At 32.0% G+C, this 19064-nt stretch overlaps 1 protein-coding gene across 1 annotated transcript; it reads left to right on the forward strand.

Annotated features, from left to right (window-relative positions):
• Positions 1-3315: 3315 nt before the first annotated feature.
• Positions 3316-12230, forward strand: LOC148202531 (uncharacterized). The gene is made up of 12 exons (XM_088109644.1): positions 3316-3510; positions 8453-8556; positions 8671-8773; positions 8950-9073; positions 9167-9216; positions 9362-9436; positions 9531-10425; positions 10542-10735; positions 10834-11115; positions 11237-11437; positions 11523-11611; positions 11813-12230. Exons 1-12 carry the CDS (start codon positions 3316-3318, stop codon positions 12027-12029), a joined length of 2529 nt encoding a protein of 842 aa, XP_087965770.1. The 3' UTR covers positions 12030-12230.
• Positions 12231-19064: the final 6834 nt, after the last annotated feature.

Genomic DNA, 19064 nt, shown 5'->3' on the forward strand with positions numbered 1-19064 from the left:
TGCCTGCATGGCTTGCATCTGCCTCTACATCTCCTCCACTAAGGCTGGTTGTCCTGCCATTCTGTCAGCCTCGAAAAAACGCACCCAAACCCCTCATGTCAGAATCATTAAAAACGCACCCAAAACCCCTCTGCGCGGACGCCAGGTGTCAATCAACGAGGATTCGAAAATCAGATAGTGGAATGCAGGTGTCAGCAGACGAGCGGACGTTCGTTTAGACGTGGGAAGCAAAACTGATTTTCTGAAAATCCGTCCCACTCTCTCTGCATGCACCTTCTTCCCCAGAACCTGATCTTTCAATTTTTCCTTCTTCTCTCTAGAATTTCGCCCTTCTCTCTACCAAAACTCACCCTTTCTCTACTCCGATCTCTGTTCAGGCACCGTGGAAGCACTTCTGGCGTCTCATGCTTCATTTTGAACCGAACAAGTTTCAAGTTTGAACGGGTAAGTGTATCTGTCTTTAGTCGTTCGTCTTCCGCTACATGCAAACCAAGCTCTGGTTGCATGCGGGCATGTAGTCTAAGTTGTTTTTGGTTTCATGTTGTTTGGTTTAGTTTGAAGAGATGTTGATCGTTGAGAGTAGAAAGATTTGTAGTCGAACGAACCAAAACCTACCTTTAGGACGTTCATTCACGTATCAGGTAAGGGAAGCTTATTTAATTTAATCTGTATGTTTATTGTGCTGTATGAACGTTCGTTGATTTGATGACTGGAAATGAAATATGGCTGTGCTATGTTCTGATGCATGAAATATATGAAATCTCTATGTTTGGATGTTATGAAATATGAAAGTGATTATGATATGAATGTGGAAAGTTATGAAGTTATATGTCAAGAAATGAGTTTGAATATATATGAATTTTGAATATGAAATTTCCCTAAGAAAGAGTACGTACGTTACTGAACGGTCCTTAACCGTTCGGTTTTCTAGTGAATTTGGATTTGTAGTGGATTCTTTCATTTGGGAAGAATCCTGGTTGAGGACGAGCGTCTGCACTTCATAATATTGTGCATGAGCGTTCGGCCAAGCACAGTTGGGTATTAACGTTCGGTTATAAATCTAAGTATATATGTAATTGTATATTTTATTGTTCGTAAACACTACTTCAATGTTATCGTACTATGTTATCAAGCCTTTGTATGTTAATTAAGTTTATGGGTGCTCGGTCTTACACCAGGCACTCGTTCCATTTCCTTAAGCTAATTTTAATACGAGCGTTCGTTTAAGCCCTCTAGGGTTCGCTCTCTATAGTGTTCAGTCTTTGAATGACATTTTGATTTCTTGATACTAAACTCAATTAAACACAAGTGTTCGGTTTCTTCCGGTGAATCACTCTAAGTACCAGTTTTTGAATGCCTTGAAATATCTTTATTCATTGGTTTCACCCTAGAGTCCATATTCTTGGTTTAGTCTTTTAATGTTCTGAGTGAGTTCTCAAGAGTCAGTTCATCTAATTGACTCAACGTTGAAATTGATGTTCGGCTCATTCGTTCTTGGAATATATTATTGTACTCGTTATCTCTCAATTCGGTATCAACCCTTGATATTAATCTAGTTCAAAATTTGAGATATCTCGTGTTCGCTCCACGTGTTCGATCTTGTTCTCAGTTCAGGTTGAACGTTCGTTATTTTTAAGTTTATTGGAATCTTTGTAAGAGATAGTTAACTGAGATATTTATTTATGAAAGATGGAGAAAATGTGATTTGAAAATGTTGTGGAATATGAACGAGCGTTCCAGGGAGGAACGACTCCTGTATGAATAATGGATTTGGTAAAGTATGAATGTGGACATGCTAAGCTGACCGTTCATTGACACAACTACTGGATTTGATCCGTCAGCTCTCGCCCTATAGTAACACATGTCATTGACACAACTACTTCAATTATTAATTAATCTCCTTATTGGTGTCTTATAAAGCCTCTAATAGAGATTGTCAAGCTATCAATCAAGATATTATTCAATTGTAGAAGGAATTCTTCCAACATGTTTTGATTATTTTGTTTTATGCTTGATATGTTTGCTAAATCATATGGTAGTTAGTTGTCTATAGAGAAGAATTTGCTTATGATCTTTAGTTATTCTTGATTCATTTATTTCCTTAATTATGGATAATCTATTTGAATCAATTTCACAAGTCAAAAGAGATAATGCTTTATGAAACTTATTCAAGTAGTAGAGAGAGAAATAGAACAATAATACTAATTAAATTCAAAATTATGTAGCTTCTTTCGTTAATTATAAATTATGCACCATTACAATAGCTAATATATGTTGTGTGCTGAGCCTTTTAACAAGTTATCATAGACAAACTTATGGAGCTAGCTTATAAGAAAAAATTGATAATAAAGTTGTTCTAATTTTTTCTTGTTTCTCTATTTAATGAGTTGATTATTAGTAGAATGTGGATGTTGTTACAAGTTAACTAACAATCAAATTAAGCTATTTAACATGTTATTTCCAACATATTTTCATAGCAAATTCCAAGAGCTAAATGTTTGCAATTGTATTGTTGATTTTTTTTCTTTTATAGGTTACCAAGTTAAATGAGAAAGACAATTTTCTCAGCACATTCGTTAAATGAGTTAAGACATCAGATTCTTTTGATTTCAAGTATAATGAAATAGCATTTTTAGAGTTATAATTATCTTTTTGAAAAGATTGTTTACTTTGAAATTTGTAAAACTTGTAACCTACATCCAAGAAGGAGAAATATGCATTTAAATTGTCGTTAGTTTTTACTCTTAAAACAATGTGAGATCTATTATCACAATTTTGTTTTTAAAAAATATTTTAATATCAACATCTGTCAATGGATATGGGTGTCCGTTGAAGGCTCAACGAATATTTTTCTTAATTATTTTAATTTTTTTATAGTTATTCATAAAATATATTTTAACGTTTTAGTTTATTAATTTATTATTTTATAAAGTTTTCAATTTTTATTTTTGAAATGAATTGTTTAAATTTTATATATTTAAATGAAGTACATATTTGATATATTTAAACTTTTCAAATTTATTGAATTAAATATTATTATATTGAATGTTAACGGTTAGTAAAACTTTTTGTAATTATTTACGTAATTTCATTTAATTTAATTTTTTTATAGTTAATAAATTATGAAATTAATTTTTAAATTTTTTTAGAATTAGTTAGCGTAATTGTTTATTTTATTTAATTTTATTGAAGTTAATAAATTAATTATTATTAGTTTAATTTTTTTAATTTGAAATTTTTTTTATAGTTTACTAATTATATTTCAAACAATATTTTATGTGATTTTGCTTTATGTAATAATTTGACTTTTTAGAAATGGGAAGAACACGCGGTGGATCATTAATTAGTTCTCGAGATGCGAGTTCTCGAGGAAAGAGTTATGCGCAGCGCGAAGGTAGGAGAAGACTTACCGTTTTTTGCTCGGAGAAGCACGTAGCTTCTATTGAGGATGATCATATTGTTGAGGAGCGAGCCTTTGAGGAGCAGACGTATGAGGCCTATGAGACTCCTGTTCATTGAGGTCTCTAACGACGATGTTTATTAGAAGATATTTATTCTTAATGGCTTGCCAAGACTTAGGAGCAAAGACTAATTTATTAGAATATTTAAAGTTTTTACTTATGGATGTCTTTAAAATTAATTGATAATAACCAATATTAGTTGATAATTTACATTATTTTGACAAATTACTAAAGCTCGATCGTCAAATATATGTAAGTAAAATGACGGTTAATAAATTTTATTAACTGATTGAAAGTTAATCGGTGATTACAAATAACAAAAATCTTTATAAATATTTGTAGAATTTTGCCCATTTACATTTTGGAGGGACTATCATTCGAGGAGCATTGGAAGCTAGACAGCAACAATCGAAGACTTTTTCATACTTTTCCATTTTCTTATGTGTAATATTGACTTATTATATCTTTCATGGATGATTAAAAAAAATGTAAAATACCCTTATATATATCATGGGTTTTGCTATCAGTTGGTACATTTTGGAATGTATATTTCTGTTGGTACATTTTAGAATGTATACCAGGTTTTAGTAGACAAAAATACCCTTATATATCATTGATTCTAAGTTTTAAGGTTAAGGGTATTTTAATAATTTTCATTATAAAAACTAAAAAAAAACGCATTACTCATGTCTCTCATTCCTTTCAACACTTTCTCTTTCATCTCTCTCCAATAAAAAATCAACATCAACATCATCAATTATTTTGTTATTAAAGTGAAAAATAAATGAACGAATAGAGCAAGAACAACACATTGCAATGTCGCGGGTTGTGTGTGGGTGAGGGAGAGTATGAAGATGAGAGAGAAACAAATTGGATAAGTGAGAAAGGTGGATTAGGGTTAGGCAAGTGTTTCCGATTTTTTAAATTGGAGTTAGAGTATGGATGATAAAGAAAAGGTTGGAGTGAGAGAGATGAAGGAGAAATTATTCACAGGAATGAGAGCGGTAGGTAGGTAAGGGTTTGAGGGTTTTTTTTTTAGAATGAAAATTATTTAAATACCTTTAACCTTATAAAAACTTAGAATACATGATATATATGAGGGTATTTTTGTCTACTAAAACCCGATACACATTGTTAAAATGTACCAACTGAAAAACAATTGATGTTTGGAAAATAGTAAACTTCAATTTTAGATTTTAAAGAAAACCGAAAATTGATTTTTAGTGTTGATTTAGATTGCTTAATCAGAAATGTCTCTAGATATAGAATTTGAATAATTAATTGTTATATTATTTTTTGTAAATGGAGTTCTTTTTCATAATTATTGAGAAATAAGTTATTATTAGAGGAATTTGAAATTTAATCATCAAGAGATTCATAATTAATTATGTTAATAAATTTTAATAATTATGTGTATTATTGGTGTCTTGCAATTATATTTTGATATTGGGAAGGTCTAGAAAATAGAACATTGATAGGATGTTCTAAATAATGAGACTTTCTTATTCTAATATTAAAAGTTAAAAAATATAAATAAAAGTTTAGTTTGCGAATTTTATTATCTAAAACATATCTTCTCTATGTGTTCTCTCAAAGCTAGTGCAAATTTGTTGTGTTCAATTATTTTTGTGTTGTTTGAAATAATTTAAAATGAATTCAATGCATGTTTATTTGGAATTGGGAATGATTTATTGTAATATGACTGTGAATATGTATGACTTGCGATGTGAGAAGGATTTCAAGGAAAAGTTATTGTAATGGTTTTATTTAGTGTATGTAGGGATTCCGTATTCGGGACCATCCTGTCACTTTAATAACCATCTAGTCTCAAGTAAAGAAGGGTGGGGTATGTCTTGAACAGTAGCAGGAGATCCTTAGTTTAGTTGTTTTTCCTTGGCCATAGATGTTTGACGGATTAACCTTGTCTATGGCAGCTTGAGTAAACAAGTTGTCCCACCACACACAAGTGTTGGACTCCTAGAGTCAGACATCAATACATGTATCCGGATAGTGAAGTCCAAAGATAATGTTGATATGCTTAGAATTTGTTTGATTTTATTTGTGTTTAATTGTGATATTTATAACTCAATTTTATGGATGATTCTTTGGTAAAATTAAATTACCCTTTTGTCTTTGTTTGGTTGTGTGATTGTGTTTCTCATCAATCTATCATGACTTTTTCATTATGTATTCTCATTGGGTGAGCTAACAACTCACTAAGCAAGTGCCAAAACTCATTATATCTGGTGATATCTTGAGATAATTTTTAAATTTGTAAATATATATAGTATATAACAATATTCAAATATATCTTTTAAAATAAATTAAACCATTTAAATATAAGTAACAAACCATTTTATCTTTTAATTAAAATATTTAACCAAATTTATATATTTCTCTAAATTATTAAAATTTCTACAATCTCACGTTAAAGTTTATTACTATCCCTACAATTCATACATGTATAATATTTTAAATGAGCTTGGATGTAAATAATTTTACTTTTATATTTGGATTTAATATTATATAATAAAATAAAGACATTCTTATTTTGTAAGTGTATATAAATTTGTTTCCTTTAATTTTATCATTTAAGTATCTACTTCTTAAACTTAAATAACTAGTCATAATAAAAAAAAATCATATATTATGAATTATCCAGTGTGAGATATTGGGATGTTACATAAATAACTAGTCATAATAAAAAAAAATCATCTGCGTCATTAAATAATTATCTATATTAAAATGATAAAATTGATTTATCTTTAAAATTATCTTTTCACAAAAGATATTTTATAATTTAATAATACTCTATATTTTAATAATAATAAATATTTTCACAAAAGATATGTTATGTAATATATCGCTTTGGGGGGCACGGTTGCATAAGAGACGTGACACACCATATTGCATGCTTTACAAATTACATAACTGTTATTTCACTCTATGTCAATAGTCCATTAACAAAGGTATGGTTTTTGAATTTAATTTTACTAGGTGATGTAAGTTCTTGATTTTTCAAGATTTTGCTGGGTGATAATTAATGTTAAGGGTTACAAGTGGATTGGTATTATGTGTTGTGATCATAGAATAGGGTACTTTGGCATGGTTGTATTTTAGGTTTTATGTCACAGTTATATTCTGTTTGTAATGGTTGACATCCTAAGAAATTTTGGTGAATAAATGTGATTGATGATGTAATAGCAGTTGCCATCACATAGCTTTTTGTTTTGGCCGAAATATCAGCATAAACAGTGTTTAAACCCATGCTTAGAAGGGTTAAGAATGAATGATGTAGTCGGTTCAGATGTTGTATAGTGCGAAAAATGGAATAAGAGAATTGGAGAATTTATGATTGTTTGAAAAAACTATTTTATGTAGAGTTTTACTTTATAATTAATTTGGAGTTTTGGTTCATTTTTCTTGAATTGTACATACTTATTGATTTTGGATTTTCGTAACGATATTATGATTTTAAAAATTTTTACTTTTCAATCGTAATTGTGGCATCCTTGGATGTGACTTTTTTGTATCAGAGTAAGATTTTTGAAAAAACTTTTAGGACTTTTGATGAGTGAGTTCGTCTAACTTTTGTTGTAAGACTTTAAGGCATGCATAAGTGTATGATTGTATGGAATGCATGTGTATGTATATGTATGACTGTGTGGATTGCATGTGTATATATGAATGTGTGGATTGGTTTTAAGACTTTTGTGAAGGAATCTAATGTTGTATACGATTTGGTAATCCATGTGTGAATTGTTCTAGAACTAATTCAATTTATTTTGAATCTAGGTAGTTTGTTGTTTGCACGATGAGAATATATGTAGAGTCTTTTTGCTATCTATAGTTGTGAATAGATTGTAGTTTTTTTAAAAAATTATTGTTGTTATTGTATCATGAAAATTTGTAATTTTTTTTGGAGAGTATTTCAAGTTTTGAATGGTGTATGTTTCCTTATAAGTGCAATTTTCGGGGTAAAAAATTCTTTAGAGAAGAGATCTTAGAAATAAGGTAGTCTTGTAACTTTGGTGTTTTTGTTCAGAGGTTAGTGTTATTTAGTGCACACCTTTTATTTTAGAACATGATTGCTAAGTTATAGAAAAAAAAATGCCTTTTACCTTTTATTAATTAGCTGCAACAAGTTAAAATAGGGGGTGTAAAGAGAAAAAGAATACAAATTAAACAATGTGGGAATATAATAAAAAGATATTATATAAATATATTACTCCTTATGGGCCTTTATTATAAATAGAGTTATGGGCCTTTATTATAAATAGAGTTATGTGTATATTCCACATAAGAAAAATTAATATCATATATAGTTGTCATTATATTAGACACCTCCTAAATATATAGAAATTCTGGCTATTAGGAAAATAAAGAGAGAGAGAGAAACGTTCTTAGAAAGAAGAAAAGGATTGACCGTACAAAAAACCTTAGTGCAAAGGGAGATTTCTTGTGATCCTTGAGAGTGTAGATAAAGCCTTAGTATTGGCTAAGGTAATTTGTTACGTTGATTTGTTATGTTGTTGATTTGTTAAGGTCTTGAATTTAATTTTTCTAGGTGATATAATTGGTTTTTCAAGATTTTGCTGGGTGATGATTACTGTTAAGACTTATAAAAGAAACTTCTGTGAATAAATGTGATGGATGATGTAGTAGCAGTTGCCGCCTTTTGTTTTGGCCGAAATATCGGCATAAACAGTATTTAAACCCATGCTTAGAGGGGTTAAGAATTGAAGCGTGGTTGGGAAATTTCAGTGGGTATTTGCACTAGTGAGACGTGATCCAGAAGTTTATCTGGTATTTGTAAGTGAGTATTGGGTTGGATTGGCTTAGCCATCCAAATACCATATTGCTTTTGATGAATGCTGATGCCATGAGTAATTGCGTATGCTAAGACTGTTGTAGAAAATACTAGACATTTCACATTATAAATGTTCCACCCATTCCTGTTTTCTAATGCATTTTATTTTATGGCTTTTCAGGGATATAGAGTACCTTTTGCCTGTGTTATTATGGACACCAACACCAAGATGAAAACTCTAAGATGGAAATTGCCAGAGTTTCGTAAACGTTTTATGAAACAATGGTAAGATGCATACCAATACCAGAATATTATTGTAATTTCTCGTGTTACATTCAATTATTTTAGCCCTGTCTTGTGTGTCACGTTAACTGATTATCAAGTTGTTAATTGTTGTAGCTTGGAAGGTGTAGTGAATCAAAGTGATGGACCTTCGACATCTGGGCTTGTTCGACAACTGCAAAGATTTGAGCTGAAACTGAATGGTGCTGCGGACAATGAGGTATATATTTTGGGATTGTGGGAACAAAGTTACAATTTTTGTTATCCGGAAAGAATTCACTTTCAAATTGATAATTTCTTCATTGCATCTCATTGTCGTATTCTAATTCCATGTGAAGAATTCGTTTTGAAAACTATAATAGTCTTATCGAGTTCGTGATCTGCATCTATTTGCAGGCTGAGTACTGTCATTGGTTATCTAAAAAGACAAAGGAACTATTTTCACAACCACCAATGAATGCTGAATCCAAACCTTGTCTCTCAAACTCTAATGCCTCAGGGGAAGTCTTCCCTGCTCAAGGTATTGAGATGTGCAAGGCTTGTTCTCTTTGATGCTCCCAGCATGTGTGATTTTTTCTAGCTTTAATGATCATGTTTACCTATTCTATTTCAGAAACTGGAAAATCTGCAGATACGGATTGGAAGGAGCAGGTTTACCAAGAGGTAATGAAGAAGTTGTTTCTCTTCACTTTCTTTTCCTTCTATCTTGATATTGAATGCATATTCCATCATTTTTTTTAAATTTTCTAACGTGCACGGCAAAAGATATACATTTTTTGTAACTGTATATTGGTCCTTTTAATTGCAGATTCAAAAGATGAATAGTGCCTATTTTTCAAAAGTTTATGTCTCTTATCTAGAGATGAATAAGGCGCTTCAACAGGTTGGTGATTGATTCAAGCAAACTATGATCCTAGATTTACACATTTTTTTTCTTGTTACCACTAATCTTTTATATTTATGTTAAATTTCTTCAGCTTGCGTCTTTTCCTCAAGGATCAAATACAGATCTTTTGGAAAAACTGATGAAGAAAATGAAACAAACAGGATGTGTTTTGGCACTCTTCAAATTGAAGAAATGCCAAATAACCACCGATACCAAGAAGATTCTAGATGAAGCAGAAAAGTTTGTAGAATCTAATTTTTCCCCAAAGAATGTTTCTTCCCATCATCAAGGTCCATCACGTTCTAGTATTTCTCCATTGAAAATAATTGAAACGAAACCATCACAACAAGCATGGGGAACACAGAACTACTATATGAGGAAGGATGTTTCTGGGGAAAACAAGCCCTGCTTAAAAGAGAAGCAAGTGAAAATAATGGAAACGAAACCATCAACTCAAGTATTGGGAACACAGAATTTTCATATATGGAAGGATGTTTCTCAGCAAACCAAGCCGCAGCAAGCGAAAATAACAGAAACGAAATCATCAGCTCAAGTATTGGGAGCACAGAATTTTTATATATGGAAGGATGTTTCTCAGCAAACCAAGCCGCAGCAAGAAAAAATAATAGAAACGAATCCACCAACTCAAGTATTGGAAACACAGAATTTTCAAATATGGAAGGATGTTTCTCAGCAAATCAAGCCGCAGCAAGAGAAAATAATAGAAACGAATCCATTACCCCAACCATTGGGAACACAGAATTCCTGTATATGGAAGGATGTCTCTCATCAAAACAAGCCATGCTTAAAGGAGCAGCAATTAAAAATAGTAGAAGCGAAACCATCAACACAACAATTGGGACCACAGAACTCTAGTATATTGAACCTTGTTTCTCAGCAGAACAAGCCATGCTTAAAAGAGCAGCAAGTGGAAAAACAATATAGCAATTTCCCACAGCATGTAGATCAAGTGTCTATCATGAAAGGTACATCTATTAATTCAGGTTTTTTTTTAATCAGTTAGGGTTGTACATTTTTATGCTATGTTTTCCATGTTATCTGTGCTTACTGGAAAATGTTTTTTACAATTTTTCAAACTCAGGTCCTGACAATGCCGTACAGAAGCAAGCCCAAGGTTCAGAGAAAGCAAGTGAAGCATTGAGGGTCAGTGTAAACAGTCTGGAGACATCAGCTTCACCCTTGACCGAAAACTACAATGAGCTTAAAGAATTTTCTGATAAATCTACGCTGAATTTTGATGAGCCAAGTGATGAAGTGAAGCGCATTCTTAAAGTGGTTGGTCTAAAACTTGTGGTTTCCATGCTTCTTATTTGCATTTCTTTAAATCATAAAAAGTGGTTGTCCTAAATTCTATTATTGTGATATACTTCTAGTTAGCCGTCATATCACCTGAAGCATTGAGCGCATCAGTTAATGAAATGAGAGACGCAGTCTATTTGAATGATGTGATGGCAACTTCAGAGTTCTTAGATGAACCACGAGAGATGGTTCAACAACAAAACCAACCGGACCTCATTGCACAAACTGAGAAAAGTGAGGCATTTTCACAACCTGGTAGGAAAAGGTCTCGAAGCCACAGTTTCAACCAGTTGTCTGATGCTGAGGAACCTGACTGGACTTCGGTCGCATATAAAAAAAAGAAGCCAAGAATTTTGGTAATATACCTTCATTCTAGTTTTTTTCCACTAATTTTTTTTTTCAACTCTAAATGCACTACTTAGGTATCTGTTTCTTAATTTATGCATTCCTTAACATTAGCATTGGTAACTCTAGCAGGAAAATTCTTCTCTTTTAGAAGAATTAAAGGAGATCAACCATCGATTGGTAGACAGTGTGATTGTTGTTGGAGAAAATGTCAGCTTTCTTAAAGCGTCGGGAGTAGCGGCTGAGGATAGTGAAGGGTTGGTTATCGAATTCCTTTTCAATGCAGTATCGTTCAATATGAACGTAGAATCTCATACTTTTGCAGATAAAAAGGTGAATACTTTATATTCTGTTATGAACTTTGCACACATTGATTTGTTGTGTTCTGTTACATTAACCATGAATATTTGTGATGCAGTCAATAATCAAACCATTAAGGTTGTTCGTTCCTACAAATTATCCAACTTCTTTGCCTGTTATTGTAGACAAAGAGCTGTCAGAAGTCAGGTTAGATATTAAGATGATTTTCTTCTGTTTATATTCTTAAGCAGTTATTCATTAAGTCATGTTTGTAAAATTATGACTATGAAACTATTTGAATGTCAGAAATATTGGATCCTATAAATATTAAGTTTCATATTTCATCAACAAGAATTTTATCTCGATAGTTTAAATCTCCCTTGATTCCTTTTTATTCAACTTCAACAGTACTGAATGCCATAAAGACCTATCAACAATAGCAAAATCAAAGCTGATTCGCTTTCTGAGATGCTTGGATCGGACATGGTCACTTGAGGATATAGCAATGTCATGGGAACGTTGTGCCAGAGAAACAGTTCTTGAGTGTGCAAAAACCTTTGGAGGAGAAACTTTTAGCTCAATATATGGAGAGTGGGAAAATTATCGAACTGAAGTCATGGCTTGAATAGATCAATCATATACTTTTTTTTTTTTGCAAGGCATGTCTTCAACAGCTCCACAGTAGAATATAGCTTTAGAGTCAAGTTGATACAAAACAATCAGTTTTGTCCGAATTTGATAATATATATATACAAATTTTTTGACTGATTATTTCTGATAAACTCTTCCTTCAATTACTTTTTTTGCATTCACAAGATTCAAATAGCATAAAATCTTGCTTTAATATAAGATGCAGTCCGGTACCACTCAGTCTAATACACAACTTTTCAAAGAAATTTTCTAAAAATCAATTGGTATATATATGGAAGATATTTGTTGTTTATAATTGCCAACATTTATTAGAAGATTTAAAGTTTAAATAATTTGCCTATGGATGTCTTTCAAAGACAGTGTGCAAACCAACACATTTTAAAATAATTTTGTTAACATTCTAATAATAGTTAGTTAGTAGGGATGGGAGTCTATATAAGAGGGTGAGGAACTCTTGTAAGAGTTTGGTTTTTGTTAATTCATTTACATAGACAGGACATTTTATATCCTTTGGAGGGGAGTACTCCCTTGGAGGTTTGGTGTGTACATTGTTACAGAAGAAATATACAGTTTTCTTTCTTCTTTTACTCTATGTGAGAAGAGTTAGATAGTTTTCCTGTTCAAGAAACCTAGCAATTTTTTTTCACAAATTACTTCAAGTTAAACATATGTAAGTAAAAGGATTGTTAATAAATTTTACTAACAAATTGAAAATAAATGGGCAAATAATTTGATGTTCTTTTTACCAACTCATTTATTGATAGAAAATTCATCCATAATAATAATTATAAATTTTCAACAAATTTTATTAATGAATTTTAAGACATATAATAACCAATAGACAAATCTATCCGTAATAAAAGATATAAATTATTTATAAAATTTACCAATAGATAAATTATTCATCAAAAATTCAAATTTTAATTTATTGAAGATGTTATTCACGAATATTTTTGTTAATAATAAAAATTATTAATAATTTTAGTTTTATGTGAAACCCTAAATAATTAGTAATAATAACCTCTGTCACATCACGTTAATGCACCCACGTTCACGGTTCAGAAACCTTAAAAGCGCACTTTGCACCGCATGCACGCACGCCACGTGTCACTTGAGAAGCTTCCAATTCAGAAGTGGGTGTGCAGGTGTCGGCTTGGGAGACGTTCGTCCAAACGAACGTGGATTGAACAAAAATGGATTTTTCGAAAAACTCTCTCTCACCTGCACGCACTCTTCATCTTCCTCTGAGCTCAAACCTCCATTTTCTCCACCTTCTCTCTAGAATCTCCCGACTTCTCTCTACTGTAAACTCACCAAGTCTTTCTCCGATCACGTTTCAGCACCGTAGGAGCGTGCGCTGAACTGAGAGCTACACATTGGACCGAACAGTTTCAAGAACTGAAACTGGTAAGTTCTCCTTCAGTAGCTCGTCCTTAGGTTTTTCTGGAAACCAGGTTCTGGGTTCATGCATGGGTGAAATCTGAGTTATTTTTGATTTTTGGTGTATAGATTAAGTGAAAGTTAGTAAGTGAATCTTGGAGTAGAACGCTGTTAGAGGACGCACCATACCCTTGCTTTAGGACGTTTCACATACTGATCCGGGTAAGGGAAGCTTATGTATTTAATTCATCTTTTGTTGTATGATTGAAGATAATGCATGCCTGTTGATAAACGAATGAATGTATGTGTATAGTATGAGTGTAAATGTATGATTGATGATGAATTGAATGAATAAGAGTATATGTTGGCTGTGATGTATGATCATGTTTGATACGTATGATTATGAAGGATTAATATGATTTGTATAAAGTCTGGAAATTTGATATTGATATGAAACTATAAAGTATGAATTATATGAGAAATATCGAAAATAATTTGAAAATAAATGGGCAAATAATTTGATGTTCTTTTTACCAACTCATTTATTGATAGAAAATTCATCCATAATAATAATTATAAATTTTCAACAAATTTTATTAATGAATTTTAAGACAAATGTTATCCAATAGACAAATCTATCCGTAATAAAAGATATAAATTATTTATAAAATTTACCAATAGATAAATTATTCATCAAAAATTCAAATTTTAATTTATTGAACATGTTATTCACGAATATTTTTGTTAATAATAAAAATTATTAATAATTTTAGTTTTATTAATGATCTTTTTTTATAAAATTTCATCAATAATTATAAAAATTCTTATAACAATTCCATCAATAATTATGGAAATTCTTGTAACGGGTATATTATTAATCTTAATGTAAGTATCATGTAATGGTATTTTGTGTTGATTAATTAAACTTAAAAGATACATAAAAATGCATTAATGTCCAAAATAATATAAACAAATAACTTCACATAATTATACTCTTTATACATGTCTACTTAATATTTAAAACATTGTCACTTTAATTTCTTCCGCTAAAAATAATATTTTTCAAAAGGAGTTTTCTTTTTTATATTCAGTTTGTAAATTTTATCCAGACATTGGTTAATTTGGTGACATATTTTTTAACCATAAACATTCATACTTTCATTGACTCATGTAAACTGTCAATGTCAATAAAGATGTTTACGTCAAATATACTAGGATCAAAAGTGAAAATATTTAAACTATTACATAATACTTTAAATTATGATATCTATATATTTATAAAAGTTCATGGTATAAATCATGATTAAGAAAATCGAATGGAATTATTTAAGATTTTTTTTTTACCTTAGTTTAATACAAAACTTTGTAATTAAAATGTGTAATGTATTCCATCTTTATCCTTTATTGTTTTATTTTACAAAAAGAACTTAAGTTAAGAAAATGATTAAGGAATCAACACGCAAGTAAATTTAGGGAAAACATTCAAATTCTCACGGTAAGAAGCCCTAAAATCAAAATTGCAAATTTATTTAGAAAAATCTGATTCCTTCACAAAATAAAGGAATATGCACCATGATAGTTAGAGAAAGACAATTTTCTCATCACATTCGTTAAATGAATTAAGAACATCAGATTCTTTTGATTTCAAGTATAATGAAATAGCAAATTATCTTTTTGAAAACATTGTTTACTTTCAAATTTGTAAAACTTGTAACCTCGAAAAGGATTAAATTGTAGTTGGTCTTTATTCTTAAACAATGTGAGATTCTTGGATATTGTTAGGTCCTAAATCCGTTGAGATAGATAATATCGTTAATGTATCTAACGTATTGTCCATTATAGGGTCTGGATCTATTATCACAATGTTATCTTTAAAAAATATTTTAATATCAACATCTGTCGACGGATATGGGTATCCCTTGAAGGCTCAACGAATATTTTCCTTAATTATTTTAATTTTTTTACAGTTATTCATAAAATATATTTTAACGTTTTAGTTTATTAATTTATTATTTTATAAAGTTTTCTATTTTTATTTTTGAAATGAATTGTTTAAGTTTTATATATTTAAATGAAGTAATATTTTGATATATTTAAACTTTTTAAATTTATTGAATTAAATATTATTAATTTTATTATATTGAATGTTAACTGTTAGTAAATTTTTTGGTAAAAGAATTTGACTTTTAATTAAAATTTGTAAAATTTTGCCCCTCCTTATTCTAAAGCAGAAACCTATAAATAAAGTTATTTACATTCTGGAGGGACTATCATTCGAGGAGCATTGGAAGCTAGAAAGCAACAATCGAAGATTTTTTCATACTTTTCCATTTTTTTATGTGTAATATTGACTTATTATATCTTTCAAAAATGTAACCGCACAGTTGAGAAAAATTTCTGAAATTATAAATCATATATATATATATATATATATATATATATATATATATATATATATATATATATATTATTGATGTTTCGAAAATAGTAACTTCAATTTTAGATTTTAAAGAAAACCGGTAATTGATTTCTAATGTTGATTTAGATTGCTCAGAAATATTTCTAGATATTTGAATAATTAATTGTTATATTATTTATGTAAATGTAGTTCTTTTTCATAATTATTGAGAAATAAGTTATTATCAGAGGAATTTGAAATTTAAACATCAAGTAACTTCATATGTGCTTTGTTGTGGTTGTATTTTACTTTTGGTATGACATCAGTGTAGTAAATGAAAGAGTAGTCTTTCGTAAGGAGGAAAACTACACATGTGTTTTAGTGTGATGTATAGGCGACATGAGAAAACTTGAGATCATCCTAACTCTATTTGTTGGAATCATGTAGATGAAAATAATTAGTTGAGAAGGTTAAGGGAGGTTCATATTTAGAGTAATCGCAATAGTCATACTTAAGAGAGATTTAAATTTACCCTAGGTGAGGAATGTTAAGGTGAGAGTCACGAGAATGTTCCTAACCGAACGGTGGACTTTAGGAGTTCACTTAAAACATTTCCTAGGTCAAGAATGCTAAGGTGAAAGTTACGAGAATGTTCCTCACCAAGCGGTAGACTCTAGGAATTCACTTAGAATGTTCCCTAGGATAGGAATGCAAAGGTGAGAGTTACGAGAACATTACTCACCGAGCGGTGGACTCTAAGAGTTCACTTAGAACGTTCCCTAGGTTAGGAATGCTAAGGTGATAGTTACGAGAACGTTACTCACCGAGCGGTGGACTCTAGGAGTTCGCTTAGAACGTTCTCTAGGTCAATAATGCCAAGGTGCTCATAATGAATTTTTTGTCGACGTCCTTTACTTGTCGAATGGACCGATTGTATCGGTCCATAAATCCATCAGGATTTCATCTTTTCTTTGTTTAATTTTCGTTAGCTCCATATAAGTAAGGTTTTGGGCTCGATTGGAAGCAAACTGTTGTTCAAACAAATTTCTTAGCATACCAAAACCGTCTATGGTACGAGGGCGAAGGGAATGAAACCACGTTAGGGTTTCTCCTTTAAGTGATAGGGAGAATACCATGCGTCAAACTAAGTCATTAGGCGAATATATCGCCATGGCATCCACAAATGATCTCAGATGCTCCTTCGGATCCCCCGATTTGTCGTACTTGATAATCGTTGGAGGCATCTTCTCTGGCTCTTCCATAATGGCCACTGTGAACGGGTGAAGCGCACCGGCCCGACCAGCATTAGTCGGACGAACCAAACTAGTCCTGGAACTGTTCTCCTCTTGAGCAGCTCCCTCGGGTTTAGTTTGAGCAAGCTCCACTGTAGGAGCATGAGCAAGCACCACCGGCTGTTGATTTGACTGTTCTCTCTACCCCACAACACACTCCGCTCGCAAGGTTGTAATCTCTGCCTGCATGGCTTGCATCTGCCTCTACATATCCTCCACTAAGGCCAAAGGGTCTGGTTGTCCTGCCATTCTGTTAGACCTCGAAAAAACGCACCCAAACCCCTCATGTCAGAATCATTAAAAACGCACCCAAAACCCCTCTGCACGGACGCCAGGTGTCAATCAACGAGGATTCGAAAATCAGATAGTGGAATGCAGGTGTCAGCAGACAGCGGACGTTCGTTTAGACGTGGGAAGCAAAACTGATTTTCTGAAAACTCGTCCCACTCTCTCTGCATGCACCTTCTCCCCCAGAACCTGATCTTTCAATTTTTCCTTCTTCTCTCTGAATTTGCCTTCTCTCCCCCAAAACTCACCCTTTCTCTACTCCCGATCTCTGTTCGGCACCGTGAAGCCTTTCCGTCCTCATGCTTCATTTTGAACCGAACAGATGTTCAAGTTTTGACGGGTAAGTGTATGTTCGTTCACGTTCGTCGTCTTCCGCTTACATGCAAACCAAGCTCTGGTTGCACACTGCCGGGCATGTAGTCTCTGTTGTTTTGCGCACTGTGCAGTTTGTTTTAGGTTTTAGTTTGTACACAGATTGAGTCGTCAAGAGTTGTTAGTCGAACGAACCAAAACCTACCTTTAGGCGTTATTCAGTATCAGACTTCTTAGGGAAGCTTATTTAATTTAATCTGTATTTTATTGTATGACGTTGTTGATCTCCGTTCGAGTGATTTGATAGGAATGAAATATGCTGTGCTATGTTCTGACAGACATATATGAAAACTCTCTATGTTGGATGTTAGAAAATAGAGTGAATTATGATATGAATGTGGAAAGTATGATGAAGTTATATGTCACAAGATGAGTTGAAATATTTGAATTTTGAATATAAATTTCCCTAAGAAAGAGTACGTACGTTGTACTGAACGGTCCTTAACCGTTCGGTTTCTCAGTGAATTTGGATTTGTAGTGGATTCGTTTCATTTGGGAAGAATCCTGGTTGAGGGGTACGAGCGTCTGCACTTCATAAATTAGGTGCATGGAGCGTTCGGCCAAGCACAGTTGGGGTATTAAACGTTCGGTTTAAATCTAAGTATATATGTAATTGTATTTTTATGTTCGTAAACACTACTTCACAGATGTTATCGTACTATGGTTATCAAGCCTTTGTAGTTAATTAAGGTTTATGGGTGCCTCGTCTTACACCAGGCACTCGTTAATTTCCTTAAGTCGAGCATTTTAATACGAGCGGTCTCGTTTAAGCCCTCTAGGGTTCCTCTATAGTGTTCAGTCTTTGAATGACATATGTTGATTTCTTGATACTAACTCAATTAAACACAAGTGTTCGTTTTCGCCTCGGTGAATCACTCTAAGTACCAGGCGATTTTTGAATGATTGAAATATCTTTATTCATTGGTTTCACCCTAGAGTCCCATATTCTTGGTTTAGTCCTTTAATGTTCTGAGTGAGTTATACTCACGGAGTCAGTTCATCTATGAATGACTCAACGTTGAAATTGATGTTCGGCTCATTCGTCTGGAATATATTATTGTACTCGTATCTCTCAATTCGGTATCAACCCTTGATATTAATCTAGTTCAAAATTTGAGATATCTCGTGTTCGCTCCAGTGTTCGATCTTGTTCTCAGTTCAGGTTGAACGTTCGTTTTTTAAGTTTATTGGAATCTTTGTAAGAGATAGTTAACTGAGATATTTATTTATGAAAGATGGAGAAAATGTGATTTGAAAATGTGTGGAATATGAACGAGCG

This window comes from Vigna umbellata, chromosome 3, assembly GCF_029865625.1.
Source record: "Vigna umbellata cultivar VRB3 chromosome 3, Vumbellata_1.0, whole genome shotgun sequence".
NCBI classification, from domain to species: Eukaryota; Viridiplantae; Streptophyta; class Magnoliopsida; order Fabales; family Fabaceae; genus Vigna; species Vigna umbellata.